The sequence below is a fragment of the Trachurus japonicus genome, chromosome 21, assembly GCF_045865225.1.
Source record: "Trachurus japonicus isolate A0001 chromosome 21, Traja_1.0".
Taxonomy (NCBI): domain Eukaryota; kingdom Metazoa; phylum Chordata; class Actinopteri; order Carangiformes; family Carangidae; genus Trachurus; species Trachurus japonicus.
This window is the reverse complement of record NC_140927.1, coordinates 35,623,434-35,641,758: the sequence shown is the minus strand read 5'-3', so window position 1 is coordinate 35,641,758 and position 18,325 is coordinate 35,623,434. Positions and strand designations below refer to the sequence as shown.

At 42.3% G+C, this 18,325-nt stretch overlaps 1 protein-coding gene across 1 annotated transcript in view; it reads right to left on the bottom strand.

Moving 5' to 3' along the window:
- Positions 1-18,325, bottom strand: part of ttn.2 (titin, tandem duplicate 2) — a 247,891-nt gene that overhangs the window by 174,443 nt on the left and 55,123 nt on the right. The window contains exons 41-61 of the mRNA XM_085766175.1: positions 10,195-13,908; positions 9,161-9,439; positions 8,306-8,869; positions 7,783-8,064; positions 7,397-7,675; positions 7,030-7,311; positions 6,664-6,942; positions 6,207-6,494; positions 5,825-6,103; positions 5,425-5,706; positions 4,953-5,231; positions 4,296-4,574; positions 3,627-3,905; positions 3,217-3,504; positions 2,815-3,093; positions 2,179-2,460; positions 1,617-1,895; positions 1,248-1,526; positions 875-1,153; positions 475-762; positions 106-384 (exon numbers count right to left, since the gene is read on the bottom strand). Of these exons, the coding sequence (XP_085622301.1) occupies positions 106-384; positions 475-762; positions 875-1,153; positions 1,248-1,526; positions 1,617-1,895; positions 2,179-2,460; positions 2,815-3,093; positions 3,217-3,504; positions 3,627-3,905; positions 4,296-4,574; positions 4,953-5,231; positions 5,425-5,706; positions 5,825-6,103; positions 6,207-6,494; positions 6,664-6,942; positions 7,030-7,311; positions 7,397-7,675; positions 7,783-8,064; positions 8,306-8,869; positions 9,161-9,439; positions 10,195-13,908 (9,618 nt within the window). The remainder of the gene's footprint in view (positions 1-105; positions 385-474; positions 763-874; positions 1,154-1,247; positions 1,527-1,616; positions 1,896-2,178; positions 2,461-2,814; positions 3,094-3,216; positions 3,505-3,626; positions 3,906-4,295; positions 4,575-4,952; positions 5,232-5,424; positions 5,707-5,824; positions 6,104-6,206; positions 6,495-6,663; positions 6,943-7,029; positions 7,312-7,396; positions 7,676-7,782; positions 8,065-8,305; positions 8,870-9,160; positions 9,440-10,194; positions 13,909-18,325) is intronic.

The window sequence follows — 18,325 nt, the reverse complement described above, 5'->3', positions numbered from 1 at the left end:
GCTGCAAAGCTGGAACATGTCGTAGAATCACTAGTTTTACCCAGTGATGCACAAGTGAGATGAAAAGAGCCACGCAAGAGTTGCTTTAAAAGATGAAAATCCAACCTTTGACAGTCAAGTCTGCACTACTGCGCACAGACCCAGCATCATTGCTGACTTGGCAAGAGTAAACTCCACCATGGGCGACACCCACTGAGAAGAGCTCTAAGAAGCAAGATAGCCCTTCCAGTCCCGTGAAACAAGTGGGTCCAGTCATGAGCTCAGTGTCATCCTTGTACCATTTGACTGTGAATGGAGGAGTTCCCTTAAATAAGCCTCTGAAGCGGACAGTGGCATTTGGTAGGGCCACCTGGGACTCAGGCGGTGTCACAAAACTTGGAGGTTCTGAAGGGAACAGGATGGAGCTGGTTAAAGAGATACTCACCTTTTGGTTTAGGATTATTTGACCAATCACATGGAAGAGTTTAGTCTGACCTTTGACCATGAGGGATCCACTGCATTCACAACTTCCAGCTGCATTTGTCAGTTTGCAAGAATAAGATCCTGCATCTGATCTCTCTAGCTGCTCAATTTCAATTGACACAGCATTGTCCTGCTGAATGAGTTTGTGTTTCACACCACTAGAGATTTTGCTCTGGTCTTTCTGCCATTCCACACTGATCGGGAGGGAGCCAGATATTTTGCAACATATCTGAACAAAGGAGCCCAATATCTCCTGCATATCTACCAAGGGTTTGATGAAGCTTGGAGGAATTACTTGTTCTGTTACAAAGAGAACAATGAAAAAAAGTAGTTACAACAATCTGTTCAACATGTACCTATTACTACTATATACTACTATGTACCAGAGGAGTTTCACAATTTCCACACCAACCTAGGACGATCACTTTGACTTTGCAGGTGCAGCTACTGATGTGATTTGCAACCTCGAAGACATATTCTCCTTGGTCTTCTTTCTGAGCGGACTGAATTTTTAAGCTGCTGACGTTGTTCTCAAAGCTCAGTTTATGTTGCCTGATGGACTGAAGCTCCTTGCCGTCCTTAATCCACTTCACTTTGAGCTCAGGGGAGCCCATAACCTTACAGTCCAGGCTGACTGGATCTCCAACTGTGACCCTTATCACTTCAGGTTTCTCTGTGATCTGAGGAGGCTCTACAATGCGAAAAGTCAGAAATTTGTTAAGTGTCCAACCGAGTTAGGACTTTGGGAAGATGTCATAGCCACAATTAGTTCAGCATAGGTATACCTTGCACTGTGAGGATGGCAAAGCACTTATCCTTCCCAGCCTCATTTACCACCTGACAGGTGTATTTCCCACTGTGAGCTGCCTCACAGGCAGGAATCCTGAGAGTTGCCATATTGTTTTCAAATGTTCTCTCAATCTTTGGATCCTCCAAAATCCAGTTCTCATCTTTTTTCCATTGCACAGAGAGAGTGGGTGACCCTGCCACAACACACATAAACTCTGCCATTTTACCCAGAACTGTGGCAGTGTTCTCAATCTTCTTGGTGAATGTCGGTGGTTCTAGCAGAGAAAACCAATGAAACATCACTAAATGGTAAGCTAACACGTTGGAAAATAAAAATGTGGATTTGTGATTTTGATTCAACCAACCTTTGAGACTTAGAGTAGTCTTACATGTACAGCTTCCCACCTCGTTAGCAACAGTACATTGATATTCACCAATATCTACAGTGTCACATCTGTGCACCTCTAGACCAAGATTGCCATTTGTCTGGGAGAGGCCATGTTTAGCACTGGGTTTGATTGCCTTTGTGTCTTTGTGCCAAGTTATCTCAAATGGACCTGTCCCAGAAACCTGACACTCCAAACAAGCACTGGAGCCCTTCACAACATCAGTTGGAGCCAGATCTCTGATAAATGATGGTGGTTCTGATATGAGAGAAAACAAACCGTCACCTACATTTTACATCACAGACTCTGACTTGTGTTCTTTAAAGGCAAAGTTTCAGCAATGTTTCTTGCTGGAGACAGAGATGCACTGAACAATCTTTCATCTTTTCTATATCAGAACATTAAGACCAAGTCAACTGAAATCAATGGCAATATATATATAAGCAGAATGTCATACAATATAGAAATTATAAATCGTTGCTTTACAATCAGATAATCTTAAATTTTCAAAATAATGAGAAAATCTTCCAACATGGCTAACCTTTGACCTTGAGCTCCATGCTGCAGCTCTCACTGCCAGCCTCATTGCGAGCCTCACAGTAGTAAGTCCCACTGTCTTTGGTATCAGTCGCACAAACTTCCAGAGTTGCCACAGAGTTAACAAAAGCCATCTTGTACCGGTCACTGGGGCTGATCTCAGAGCCATCCTTGAACCAGTAGATGTCTATCTCAGGTGTGCCGGTTACCTGACATTCAAAGACTTTATTCTGACTTGGGCGTACCACAGACAAACGAGCCGGAGTCCTTGTGAACTTAGGCGGCTCTGTGGAATAAAATACGATGATAGATGCATTAGATCCATCAGATGAAGGTGGGGATTTAATCTCACAGTATTGACATTTCCATCCAAATGTTCCTCAAATTTCAAGAAAGTGTGTTTCCATTAGTTCCCCTTATGTCCTACAATCACATTTTTTTTGTGTCAGTATTGCTCTGTTCCCTTGAAGTTAGTTTGAATGAAAACAACTACATTTACATTTGAAATACATGTTCTATCAGCAAGTGAAGGGCCAGTGTGTCACCAAAGAAAGGAAACCAATTCAAATCCTTAATTTGTTAATATAGGACAGATGGATGGAAACATATGTGTTAACAAAGTTCCACATTAAGTAATAACCTTTGACAAAGAGTGTTGCCTGGCACGAAGTGGAGCCGACATCATTCTGGATTTCACACACATAATCTCCAGAATCAGAAGCTTTGGCAAAGAAGAGCTCTAGTGAGCTTGAGGTGTTATCTTTGGTCACAAAGCAGTCAGAGCTGGATACAATCTCTTTCTTGTCTTTAAACCATTTGATGGTTAGTGATGGTGTGCCAGACAGCAACACGTTAAACTGAACCTTTGAGCCAGGCAGAACGTTCATGGACTCAGGCTTTTCGAGAATACATGGTGGTTCTGGAAGAGAAGAACAAGTCACTACTTGTGAAAGCTGCACAAAAGACAAAGGTCCTGTTAGCAGTGTAGCTATGCTCAAATGATGCATGTCCAGCTACTGATGCAATAATGAATTATTCAAACCTTTCACAAACAAGATCCCAGAGCACTGGACTGTTCCCGCTTTGTTTGTAGCAATGCAGGTATAGCTGCCGCTATCTTTACTGCCAAGATTAGAGATTTCCAGAAAAGCGACACTCTCAAAGAATGTGCATTTGTGTTTCTCATTTGTCTGGATCTCTTTCTTGTCTTTGTACCACTGTATGGTTATTGGCAGGGAACCAGAAACAAGACACTCCAGATGAGCAAATGATCCTTTGATACCTTCTGTTTGCTTCAGTTTTCTTGTGAAAGATGGGGGAATTATCTGATCTAATGTTGGTGCAGGAAGAAAAGAAGTGAAGAGAGGTGGAAAGAAAGTACAAAAGAATGTAAATAAAATCAAATTTATCAGAATGCATATTTTAGTTATGTGGTTCACATTAAGGACTAACCGAGAACATTAAGCGTTGCCTCGCAAGTACTTTGGCCGACATCATTTGAAACATTAAAGGTGTATTCACCACCATCACTTTTCTCAGTTTTAAGAATTTTGAGCACAGAGCTGGTGTCTGTGCTCTGTACTTTATATCTCTGGCCTGATGTCAGCTCCTTGCCGGCCTTCAGCCATTTGGCCTTCAGGGGTTTTGTGCCTGAGAACCTGGCCTCCAGTGTGGCTGGATCCCCCTGAGTCACACTGATAGACTTGGCCTCCTCTGTGACCTTAGCTGGCTCTGAGACATTAAACAAACAGTCAGCAAAGAACCCGAAGAACTGAAGATGCATTTGGCCCTTATCAACTCATTAGGTCATAAAATGATCATACGAGTTATTTCCAATCAGTGGTCAATGTTAACTCTACCTCATGATGAGGGCGAATAGAACATTCCTTGTAGCCCTGGACTATATAGACTTAATTTATGAGTTTAGTGTTAAAAGTCACTATGGAGAAATTCACAAAGCTTGTAAGTCTGGAACTCCTATTTTACCAATGGGATTGAAAACAATGTCAATTTGATGTAAACTTGAGTAAACATACAAATGTGTGACTTCATGAGTTGATAAAGACCACCTGATTGCACCACTGTAAAGATTCAAAAGAGTCCTTGAATATTTTAACCAACCTTTGACTGTCAATACAGCAGAGCATGTTTGGCTCCCAGCCTGATTCTGCACCTGGCAAGAATATTTGCCACCATGTTTGCTCTGTAACTTGGTGATGTGCAGCAGAGCAGTCTTATTTTCATATGTAATCTGAATATGTTCGGCCTCTTTGACTTCATGGTTGTCTTTAAGCCAAGACACAGTCATGGGCTCTGAGCCTTTTAAAACGCACTTCAGAGAAACCTCGCTACCCACCAATGAACTGAGGTTCTCCAGCTTTTGCACAAAAGATGGTGGTTCTATGGGACGAAAATTAGATTCATGTTATTGGCCTTGCAAAGTCACACTTCATTCTCCAAGTTCAATCTTTGCTATGAAACCTAAGTCTAGGAAAACATCTATGAAGAATCTGCTGAGCTTCACACATTCTCAGAAACACAATGCTGTCAACTCAATACACTTGTACAATTCCATACTTATAAACAACATGTGGTATAAAAACTAGCCTAACTTGACTTCGCTGTATTAAAGTAGCCTCAAGTGAATGTCTGCTGAGGGTTGCCAGACCATAATGAGCAAAGAGGGACATGTCTAGTATCTTCACAAAATATGACAACTGATAAATGGCAGGAAACACACAGTTGATCTAAATGTAAATCAATATAATCTAAACCAACCTTTTAGTGTTACTTGACAATCACATGAAGCACTTCCCACTTCATTCTCAACAGTACACTGGTACAAGCCAGCATCTCCTGCCTCCACTGCCAGCACTTGCAGGGCTACCAGATCATCTTTCACAGTGATCCTGTGTCTCTTGTCATTCCTAATTGGTTTTGTATTTTTATAAAATGACACAGAGAACGGGGAAGAACCAGTGACCTGGCCTTCCAACATCATCTCAGAACCTTTCACCACATCTTTTGGCTCCAAGCCACGCACAAACAATGGTGGTTCTAGAAGAAAACAGCAGGTGTGTGAGAGCATTACAATGAAATACATATGTACATACAATGATAATGGCATATAACAATGCCAAAAATCATTCTAACCACAGGTAGTAATAACAGAAATAAAGAAAATAAAGAAAAGTATAAGAAAAGCAGGTAAGGTTTCCAGTATGAGATGAAACATCTGTACCGAACCGACCTTTGACTGTAACTGTGCTGCTGCAGCGGTCACTACCAGCCTCACTGGATGCCACACAGACATAATCTCCACAATCCTCTACTGTACAACTGGCCATTTCCAGGGATGCCATTGAGTCAGATACGCCCATTGTGTATTTGGGACCAGAGCTGATCTCCATCTCATCTTTGAACCACTTGAAACTGATAACAGGGCTGCCTGTCACTTTACACTCCAGTCTGGCAACATCGCCGCTGGTGACGAGCTTCGTTGCCTCAAGCTTCCTTACAAACACAGGAGGTTCTGAGAGAAGAGGTTAAAGTTCATTGTCAGACAGGAGACATGTTAGTAACAGAAGACATGTTGATCAAGACTGTCATGACATTTTCATGCAGCTGCACACAATATTGAAGACAGACACCTTTCACAAAGAGCACTGTGGTGCAATCCACCTTCCCAGCATCGTTGGACACTTGGCAAGTGTATTTAGCGGAATCACTGGGTTTCACAGAGTGAAGCTCCAAAGAGCTTGAGGAAGCATCTTTTTTAATAAAATATGAGCCTCCAGTTACAATCTCCTTTTCCTCTCTGAACCACTTAACAGCCAAAGGAGCTGTTCCAGTGAAGGCTACTTTGAAGGAAACAGTGGTTCCTGGTATAACATCCTGGTTGTCGGGTTTCCCAGTGAACACTGGGGGCTCTGGGGGGTCATTGATAAAACAAAATTTTCATTTCATATTAGCATGAATTGAATTAAGAATAGCAATAACAAAGCAACATGATATAAGGCAAGTGTTCATAACCTTTAACATAGAGTGTGCTGCTGGTTTCTTTAAAGCCGGCTGAATTGGTGGCTTTGCATTTGAAAACTCCAGAATCTGCCTTCTCCAGCTGAATAATTCTCAGGGTAGCAGAATTGTCTTTGAATTCAGGCTGGAATTTGGATCCAGACACAATCTCCTTGTCATCTTTAAACCAGGCTATGGTCATGGGTTGAGACCCAGACACCTTGCAATCCATGGAGACGTCATTACCAATGTTACCATCAACTCTTTTCAGGGACTTGGTGAAAGTTGGTGGCATTATCCGATCTGATTGTTCAAGAAAAAAAATCTCATGCATTAATAGTTTCAAACTATTTCAGAAAATAATTACTGACAAGAAAAACTAGTCAATGGTTTATACTTGAGATATTTTCATTCATTTGTAAAACAGCAAAAGCATCATAAAATGTTAGAGAAGCAGAAACTGGGAGCTAACCTAAGACAGTGACTGAGCATGTGCACTGGTCTTTCCCAACTTTATTCGACACTTCAATCTTATACTCTGAAGTGTCTCCTCTTTCTGCTGTAAGAATCTTCATGGTGGCAACATTGTCCTTCAGAGTCATCTTATATTTACGGCCACTGATCATCTCCTTCCCATCTTTAAACCATTTCACTTTGAGTTCTGGGCTTCCAGAAAGTGTGCACTCCAATGTGGCTGAATCCCCTGCAGTCACACTAATGGATTCTGCAGGTTCTACAATTCTGGCAGGTTCTGGGACAAGATAAACCCGTTAGTTATAGAGAAATAAGAGTCTCAACACAAGAACTTGATATATCTGCATCAAAGATATCATCTGACCTTGCACAGTCAAGGTGGCTTCACATTTTTGTTGCCCAGCCTCATTCTCAGCTTGGCATGAATACTTGCCACCATGGCTGATGGCCACTGTTGTTATCGACAAGCTGGCAACATTGTTCTCAAATGTCAGCTTGATATTTGGATCATCATCTCTGAGTATTTCAGAGTCTTTCATCCATTTAACAGCAATGGGAGCTGAGCCCTTTATGGTTCCTTGGAGTTTTACTGTAGTTCCCAGCACTGCTGTAGCACTCTCAACCCTCTTTGAGAAGGTTGGGGGCTCTAAAAAAACATAATGAGTTTAAACTGCCTGAATGACAAGATTAAACATCAGTTTATACATTTCATTAAACTCAAATTTACTGACCTTTAAGCTTTGCTAAGGCTTTAGTGGTAATCTTCCCAACATCATTGGATATCACACACTGATAATCTCCAACATCTGCACTTTCAAAGGTCTGTATCTCCAGCCTTGACAAAGACTCTTGGGAGATTATTTTATATTTCCCATCACCAGTGATGGTTTTCTTATTTTTTTGCCAGATTATTTCAAAAGGAGCTGTTCCTGTGATCTCACACTCCAGCTGAGCTGCTGATCCCTTCACCGCTTCTAGTGTCCTCAGCTCTTTTCTAACAGATGGTGGCTCTGGATGCCAAAAGAGTTTCAAAAGGTCAAGTACAGAGTAAGCAGTTAATACCAAAACATATCTCACCTGAACAATAGGTGAAACATAAATCCAATGTTTGACAAACCTTTAACAGCTATAAGGGTGTTGCAGCTCTCACTGCCGGCATTATTTGACACCTCACAGGTGTAACTCCCACTGTCTGTGACCAAAAGGTTAATTATCTCCAAAGTAGCCACTCCACTCTTGAAAGATATTTTATATTTTTCTCCATCACTGAGCTCTCTCTCATTCCAGAACCAGTGGATGCGAAGTTCAGGTGAGCCTTTAATTGAGCACTGTAACCGTGCAGCTATACCCTGTTTCCAGGTAATCTTAGGTTCCATTTTCTTGACAAAAGTAGGGGGCTCTGAAAGGAGTGTTTGGTTCAAAAACAGCACGGTATTCAAACATTAACAATAGACAGTCATAAAACAAAACAAATGAAACAGAAGAGTACGAAAAAGAGATGCAACAGAAAATGCAAGAAGATAGCAATGCAAGGTGTTAGTATCAGCTTGCGGTTGGCTGAAAACCATCAGCACTACCCCACCAGCTAAGTTCATGTGTTTTTATCAAAGCTAATGGAAAGATCATTGTTAGGATCTTACCTTGAACTGTTACCACAGCCTCACAGGATGAGCTCCCAGCCTCATTAGCGGCTGTGCAAACATATTTCCCAGAGTCTTTCAGTTTGGACTTGGGTATCTCAAGAACAGCCACCTTGTCCTCAAAGGACAGCTTACACTCCATACTCTGGTGGACTTTTTTGCCATCCCTTGTCCAGGTGACGGTCACACCAGTGTCCTCATCCACTTGGCACTCCAGCCTCAGCGGGGCATTAATAGCAGCTGATGCTGGCTCAATGGTCTTAACAAAGCTGGGCTTGTTGATAACCTTGAGTTCTGTGGTGAATGTAGCAGTGCCGACACTGTTGGAGGCCTTACATAGGAACACTCCCTGATCAGTCAGCTCAAGACTCTTGATGTGAAGGGAATACTTGTTCTTTTCACATTTCATGAAATACTTCCCTTCAGAAGAGATTGCTATGTTGTCCTTGTGCCAGACAACTTCCATTGGTGAGGATCCAGTGAGTGTGCACTGGAACACGGCTTGTTTGCCCACATATAAAATCATTGGGTCTGGTTTTGATACAAATACTGGCGGGTACATTTCTATGGAGAGCAGGCAAAAAAAGAAAAAAAGTTTGAAAAAACAACACCAAAACAAGTTAACCCGAGTGATCCCAAATTGACGATCAATGCAGGTTTGAATATGAAAATATCTGATCCGCAACATCATTTCATCTTGTCAAATCTGACACCAGATTCAGTATTAAATAAATCATCACATCCACTTTACACCATAATGATTCAAGGTATAAGTGTAAATGTGTATATAATTCTCTCTCTCTCATACATACAGGCAAAAGTCATTGTTTAAAAGAGGTCCCATTTGGGTCTTACCAGTTACGATGAGCGTGGCAGTGCAGCTGTCAGTCCCGTGCTGGTTTGAAGCCTTGCAGGTGTATTCACCACTGTCAGCTTTGACCGGGTTCAGAAGCTCCAGAGAGGAATTGGTGTGGCGGCTGAGCATCCGATACTTCTCACTCTGTCTGATCTCAATGCCAGACTTGTACCATTTGAAGGTCACATTTGGAGCATCCTCAATCTCACATTCAAACTTGGCGTTGCTGCCGATGTTTATCTCCAGAGGCGTGATTTTCTGCCTAAAGACAGGTGGCACTGCAGCACACAGATAATTAAAAGTTAGTAATGGATTCTATGAATCTTAAAAACAAACTGACAGAAGAGCAATGGTGGAATGTACATCAATGATGGAAGGAAAATCAGGAGTGACTGTGAAGAAGAAATAGAGCAAGAACATTAGCCCCATGGTTTCACAAAAAGCTACCTAAAAGAAGATGCTATTACAGTACATGATTCTCATGGGGCTAGGGTTCCAGTGAAAGAAAGGGAAAACAGAGGGTTTGTGGAAGATGAGGCAATGTCAAGTTGAAGCCCTGAAAGCATGCAGAGAGACATTGCAGGTATGGAGAGAATGGACCTAAAAGAATGAGACAAACCATGGGTTTAAAACAAAGGGACCTGTGGCCATCAACATGCCAAAGTGACCATGAAAAGACCATGAAAGTTGCCTTAAGACCAGAACTATAACAGCCATTACTACAGGATGTTTAGTGTCTACGGAGCCTGTAGACTGTGACAGTCCTGGTCTTTAGGCTATTGCTGACCACAAAGAGATGTGGAACAAACAAGACATGGTGAGTTAGTATCATCCAGTGTCCTGCTAAGGTTGCTCATGCTGAGCTATGAAATGAATATAAAGACACAAGTGAAAATGTGACAAACGCATCATTTTATGTGAAGACATACTGTATGTGAAGGTCTCGAATGAACCAATTTATGTGGGTGATTAGTGATTCTCAGAGGAAATGGATGAGTGAATGAATGATAAATAAATTTTCCTGTTGTCAAACCTCTTGAGACCACAGTGAGCCTTGAAGATGTTGTAGTCCTGCCAGCTTCATTCTCAGCCTCACAAACATATTCTCCTTGATGTCTCTCCTTGACAATTTTGTTGATAACCAATGTGTATGTGTCGTTGTCTTTGGAACACTTGAACTCTTTGCCAGATTTCACCAACTGTCCATTGAAAAACCAGTTTACATTTGTAACATACTTAATGGTGGTGCTGAAAATTACTTTATTATCCTCCTCTATTGATAGGTCTTCAAGGGAGGTGACTACAACAGGGTATTCTCTTTGTTCTGGCCTGGATACTGTGAGCTCCTCTTTGAAGATCTCCTCCCTGTACTCCTTCTGGATCCTGACATCCACTACTTGTTCGGTGGGAACTGTGGTAGGAGGCAGGGACGTGGTAGCAATAGCTGCTCCTCTGTCTTTTTCTTGGCTTTTCAGCGTCACTGACCTCACCTCCTGCTTTGACACCTGGACTGACTGCTCAAATGCCATGTGAGACTCTGTCTTCAGAGCAGCAGCATGAGATTTAACAGCAGTGAAATCCACTGTACTCTCTGCCACATTCACGGTCTCCACAACGGATGACAACATTTGCTTAGAGGAGGCCGAAGTGACCTGTGCCCTTTGAGGTTTGTCTAGCTGCATAGTGCCTGGATGCTCTGAAGTAAGAACATGGGCTTCCTGGTACACAATGGAGTGGAAAGCTGCTTGCAGTTCAGTTCTGAGATCAGCTGTACGAGGGTATTCACCCTCGAAAGCCAGAGTGATCTCCATGGGGGCACCTGTTGTTGTGATGAGGTATGTGAACATTGCTCGTTTGGGCTCTCTTTGAACCTTGACCTCCTGTACGTCTACGGTCTGTAACCTGCCTACAACATCAGCCAGTAACACTGGCTGATCACTGGCCACAGCAGACTGTAGCGCATCTCTGAGCTGATGGCGTATATTCAAAGTGGATGGTTTGGGGATCTGAAGCACAAATGTCATCTCTTTGGGAAGAACTGTGCTCTCTTTTGTTTCTGATGCCATAAAGGACAATTTTGGCTGTGTGGTGACAACAACTTTAGTGGACTCAGATTTGGTGATCTCCTGAGAGATTTCACCTCTGAGCACTCGCTTCTCATCCATCACTATTGATTGCCTGACTGACTGGCCTTCCTGGATCTGAACAGCAAAGTCCTGTTCTGCTGCCTCTAGAACCACACTACTCTCTGTGGATATCTCCTTCTCCTCAATCTGAATTGGCTCAGTGGGGACTTTTGGTTCCACTGCCATTTGGCAGGTGAACTTGTCCACAGCTGTAAGACTCTGTGTGTGACCCTCCTCTAAGGTCTGGCTTTCTGCCACACTGGTGACATGCATCACATTCCAGCGATCCTCCTTTTGCACCAGTGCCCGCTGCTGCTTGACATCAGTTGTAACTGGTGTCTCCTTTGGCAGCTGCATGGGCTGGTAGGAGAGGTGGAGGATGTTTTGTGGCCTGGGCTCAGTTCGAAGTTGAGACTGAACTCCAGTCACAGACAAATCCAATTCTCTATGGTAATCTGCAGTGAGCTCCCTTCTCTCATCGGAGATGGCTGCATGGCTCCTTGTCTTTTCTTGTTTTTGCACTGCCACCTGCTGGTCAGGCTTTTCAATTACGAGAATACCCTCTTTGGGTAGTGCCACCACAGGTTGGGTTGACTGGAGATGGAGGAGAGTGGGAGCCTCTTTCTGCGGCTGAATGGCTATAGTGCTAGCCTTGGCCTCAAACTCTGATGTATCCTCACAAACTACTGTCCTCTGCTCATCCTGGCTAACAGTGTGAAGCAGAGTGGGACTCTTCCGGGCTCCTGCTTGTTCTGGGGCTGGTTTCTCACAGGTGAAGCTACTCTCAGATGGAAGAAGGTCCTGGTCTGTGATAACCTGCAGGTGCAACACCTGTTCCCCTTCTATCTGTGACTGAATGGAAATGGCACTGTCCAGACTCGGTAGCTTCTGAGTTGGCTCAGCTTGCAGCATCTGCTTCTCTTCAGCCATTAGTGCTGCCTTTGTCATTTTATCTTTTGAGAGATGAGCCATCTCTTCAGCAGGTCTCTGCATGGAGAACTCAGTCTCCTTTGAAAGAGTCTGTTTAGACTCACTGACTGAAGCCAAAATCAGTTGGTGCTGTTCTTTCCCAATGGAAGACTTCACAGCAGAATCTGACGTTGCTAGTTCAGTTGTGTGCCCCTCTGCAAGCACCCGTTTTTCTGAAGACTGGGCTGAGTATAAAATCTTAACACCCTCCTTAACGGTGTAACCCTTCTCTTCCTGTGGTTTGGGGATGTCCTGAGACTGCTCTTTCAGGATGGACAACTGTGACTCGACCTGATGCCCACTGACAAGATGTTTAGGCTCTGAAGTGGGTCTGAGGGAAGCAGACTTCCTGTCAGCCAGAGGCTCTGTGCTAACACTAGAGAGAGGGGTGAGCTCCTCGGCAACAGCTGACATTACCTTTGACCTCTTTTCTCTCGCTACTTGAAGCTCAATGACCTCAGGGCTTTGAATGCGATCACAGTGCTGTTCTGTGAGGTCCTGACTCTCTTCAACAGACGTTGTAAATGCTGCCATATGAAGCTGTTTTGCAGGAACAGCTGAGACCTGAGGTGGATGGGTAGGAACAACAGACACCCTCTCCTCTATCTCATGAGACTGAAGCACTGCTGCCTGGTGGGTCAGCTGCTCACGATGAATAGTTGCAGCAGAGATATCTGGGTCTCTCAGGGATCCCACTTGCTCACTAGGAATAATCTGCCTGTCCTCTGTGCCAATTGTATAAACCATCTGATCTGACCTAGCCCTATCCTGCCCTGGGAGGCTGACCTGATACAGACGAGATTCGGTTGCCTGTTCTGTCATTGAAACCTTGTAGCCTTTCTTCTGAACCACTGTCATTTGCTCCTGCTTGTGGGAAACAGAGACCGACTCCCTGAACACAACAAGCTCAGCACCACAAGACACATCCCCAAATGGGTTGGAGGCCTTACATGTATACAACCCACTGTCTTCCTGTTTAACACTTTTCATATTGATGAAGCCAGATCCATCTGGGTTGGCTATAATGATACAGTTTCTGCTGGGCTGGATCTGGAAAGCACCTTTGAACCACTTAACATCAGGGACTGGATCGCCACTTACTTTGTAATGAAAATGCACCTCTCCTCCTTCTGAGCACCTCACAGGCTGGATCTGAACTGTGAAAGTAGGGGGTTGACCTGTGACCTTAAACATCTTCTCAACCCATTTCTCGGCCTGACTGACGTCAGGCTTTTTCACTTCAAGGTATGTGGTGCATGTTGTCTTGCCAAATCTGTTGGTGGCAGTGCAAGAGTACTCGCCCTCAACCTCAGACGTGACCTTTGTGATTACTAGAGTGTACTCCTCCCTCTCCTCTATTAGCTTATAAATAGTAGAGGTCTTTATCACTTTTCCATTGTGAGACCACTGAACAGTCGGCTTTGGAAAGCCGGACACTTTGACAGTAAACCTAGCCGTTTCCCCACTGCCTACAACTGCTGGGGAGAGCTGAGTTAGGAAAACTGGTTTTTCTTTTTTCTTCTCCAAAGTGGAGGAATACCGTTTGGACTCTGGCTTGAGTTCAAGTGTTTTTGTTTTCTGTGGTAACTGGACACCAGTGTAGTAGGTTTCCTCTTGTTCTTCAACAGTGGTGATCGTGGTGCTACAATGCTCTGTCAGGAAATATTGAGCAAGACTGATAACAATATCCACAAGACAAAAGCTATACAGTGAATTTATGAAAGCAAGGCTGTCCTTCACTACAGAAATTCTTAGTCGACTAGTAATTGTGGGATTGTTTTTCCAAGTACTCATGAAGTTGAGTAAATAAAGAATTTTCATTAGTATTACTGACCTTCTGCAGGTGATTGTTGTAAAATCTTGTGAAATCTGGCACATTTTACATGTAATACAAATTACAAACACCTAATTTTTTGTCCACAATACAGAAAAATACACATTTCATTCTAAACATTCTGATAAACTTGTCGACTAAGGAATTTGAAAAGGACAGCCCTACGATATAGTAATATTAAGACAAAAATCTGAAATACTTGATTAATATTAACAGTAAAATACAGCTAATCAGATTCTGTAAGACCTCCTTATGTTTAAAGTAAGAATCAAAAGAGTGACGTAAACATAAACAAAGAAAACAAATGTGAATTCCCCCAGACGAAAACATGATTTTCACAGCCATATTTTTCTTTATTTTCGTTTATTTCAGTGGACTTTTTCAGGTATCATCAGAATCGGTGGTTGATGTTATTTTTCTTCTATAGCCTACCAGTTTTAGTTTTAGCTTTCCTCAAATAATATTTTTTTTGTTATATAATTATTACATTTAAAGGGACTACGAGGAGTTTCGGAAAGCGAAGTGTTTTCACACTACATTTCCCATGAGCCTCCGTGCACAGTGTGAAATTTATGGGCCGGCGCAAGGTCGAAAGTGAAAGTGTTTGCCAAGAATGTTTTCAATCAAGAACTAAAGTCGGAGGTTCGAAGACGATCAGATACCATCGTAGTTTCGACCATAAACGATGCCAACTAGTGGTCTGGTGGAATTATTCCCATGACCCGCCGGGCAGTGTCCGGGAAACCAAAACTAGGAAATGCTGGGCGAGTCGACCACTGAATAATAATATCAAAATAACTATAAAAACAAAACGATATATTTATAGAAAATTGACCCATTAACAGGTATGGGTAACGTAGATACATCCACATTAATATGAAACTCTTTTAGAGCCAAAAACAAACTCCTCAGGGTCTCTTTAATGACAATGATAACAATTTGAATCTCATACGCAAGTGAAGAAATACTACTGCTCACAGGAACATAGATAACATATCAATGTACATCCCATCTTCTGTTAGCCTGACTAACACCGGACCATACTTAGTCTCCAATGAGATTGAGTATGGGTCTGGGTAAAGTGTATTCACCTCCAACAATTTGACAAATGGACCATGTAAAAAAAGAAGAATCAAAACTCAACTTAAGATCATCAAATATTTTATTATATAAACTCTGAAACAAACCAACATGGCATCTGTACAAATAAACCATGAATTTCTATATCAATGTTCTTTGTGTTGCTTATTTTACTAATAAACACTACTTATACACTTATTTACATGACATTAAAACTTGTATTTAAATTTTAGAAAATTTCACAGTATTATCAATTTTAAAGTTAGTCATGAATCAACTTACTCTATTATGAATAATTTACTTTCTTTAAGAGTCTAAAAATATCTTTGACAAGCAACACACACGAACACAAGAAAAATCCCAAACAAAAAACAGCAACAAAATGTCACGCAAACAACTGAATCATTTCAAGTAAGCAAACTGACAGTATATTCTTTAAATTTTCCAGATTTTTTGTAAGATCACTGCTTAAAAATATTAATTTTATGATTATTGGGACTGTTTTTCAGATTCACTGATATGCGTTTATGTCTATGTTTGGGGTACATGGGATGTTTGCATCACACATATCTAATAGTTCCAGTTGTTATCATTTGTGATGCAAACTGATTTGAACATCACAAGTATGAGAACAGACTGTTTTTTTCTCTAGGCACACCACTTTGGATAAAACACAACAGATGCAGCAATCATAAACAAATTTTTTCCACCAGAACCTAAAACAAAACTTGAGAGTTTCATACAACTTACAATAAATGAACAAAAACTCGCCAGCCTACTGATCTTCGGGCATTATTCAACTACTGTTTTTTTTTTCAAGATATTCTTCATCACAAACAAACATTAGATGACCATACACACCTACATTAACCAAGATAACTCAAGGCTGGTTGCCCAAAGATAATGTAATCTTTCTGACCGTGTCTGGCCAGTCTTAGCTAACATGAGTGAGACAGACAAAAATAATCACTGATTCAAACCAAGAGAGCTGACCCCTCCAGGTTACTGTCTAAATACAAGCTGCGTTACAGTGGCAACAATACACCACACCTATCCAAAAGTGACAGTGAGGAAAAACTCAGTTGTAGACAGGTCACAAATGTGACATTTTTTTGTTTGTTCTTGTTTTTGTTTTTTCTTATCTAAGTTTGCTTGTAAGACAGTTAAATCTAATTGATGTTGTTTAGGAAGTTATGTTAATTTCAAATTCTCAAGAGACACACATTTGCATAGTGTTTTGTATCTTTGAGCAACCAGCCCAAAACCTCCAACCTTTAAAACACCTTAAGCAGTGCTGTGGTTTCAATGCATCCGGCTGTGTTTTGGATTATGCACTTGTATTCGCCAGCATCATCCTGTGTCACATTAGTAATGAGCAGATTGAAATGTCCTGCAGTTTTTTCCTGGATTATACACCTGCTGTCTGTGACTCGATCTCCATCTTTGTACCACTCCGCTGTGGGGTTAGGCTTCCCATTAACCAGACACTGGAGGATAACAGGTGTCCCTATTGCTGCTGTAACGTTAGTCAGTGGGATGATACATTTAGGGGGTGTCTCAGTCACCTGGAACTGGAAACTGCACATGTCGGAAGACTTCCCTTTGAACTCCACCTTGTCATCTTTTGCTGGCTCAGCAAATACATCAAAATTGATGCTAACATATTTTTCCCCTTGTTCACTCATTTCATTGTCAGTGTTGGCCACCAGTCGGACTGCCCGCTGTGACTCGTCTCCCTCTTGCTCAAACTCAAACTCAAGCTCAATTTCTGACACCTGTTCACCATCAAATGATGTGTTCCCAACCATTAAGTCAAACTTCTGTGGCTGAACTTTGGCACTTCCCAGAGACACAGCAGTCAACTCCCTGCCTCTTGCCTTTCCTGATAAAGTCTTAGCACTGAACACCACCAGAGAGGCTCTACACAGAGTCTCCCCAACAACATTAATAGCTCTGCAAGTATACACTCCACTATCCTGAGTTGAGACCTTACAAATCTTCAAGAAGTGGTTGTCTCCATCACATGAGTGCAAGTATTTTTTGTTATTGTGAGGAATTTTTTTGTCACCTTTGAACCAGGACACAATTGGAGATGGAATTCCCATCAGTGAGCACTCAAACATGACAGTGGTTCCCTCTGGGGTCTCCATGTCACAAATGGGATTAATGAACCTTGGAGGCATCTCAGTTACCTCAAAAGCTATTTTCAACTCATCATGCTCCTGGGTGATAAAGTCCACAGCACCCTCTTCATAAATGCTCGGTAACACATCCAAAGATATGATCATGCTCTTGTTGTCAGCTGTGTACTCAGGAATAGTGATGATTTTAACTTGTTTCTCAAATTCTTTTACCTCATTTTCATCCAATTCTACTTCAAGCAGAATCTCTTGAGGAGATGGAGAGCGAGAGGAATCATCTTCCTCCACATCAAACTCCATCACATGTTGATGAGTGACAGCAGGTGGAGCAGGCATGAACCTCACTTCCTGTGATACAACTACAACTAACGCAACACTTCTGGCTTCTCCAACATAGTTCACAGCCTCGCAGATATACTCTCCCTGGTCTGCTTTAGTGACATTGTGAATTGTTAGTGAGATGGTATCCCCATCTCTCTCCATTTTAACTCTGTCATCTGCCTCCAGTTGGGTTTTGTTGCAGAACCACTTCACTTCAGGTGATGGTAGACCAAACACCTCAGCACAGAATGTTAGTGAGTCATTTTCAAACACTCTCTTCTTAATGAGTGGTTTGAGGAAGGCAGGAGGAATTCCCTGTACTTTCTCCTGAAGGGCCAAAGACCCTCTGCCCCTGGAGAGGAACTGACTCTCATCCACATTTATTCCAAGATGTGTTGTTTCAATTCCCTCATAAGCAGGAGATGTCAGGAATTGAAGCGGTGAGAAGAACCTCTCACTAGAGCCTCCTGTTGAGGGTCTCTTGTGTTCTACAGGGGAGAATGGATACTCTTGAGGAGTCTTAAACCCACTTGGTGTATCAGAACTGGGAGTATGGAAAGACATAGGAGACTTGGGAGTATGGAAAGACTCTGCAATTGGCTGTGAGGCCTCAGTAGATGAGCCTGGGGTATAGAACCTCTCAGCTACCTCAGCTATCTCTTCACTGACAGTGCTGCCAATCTCTATAGACAT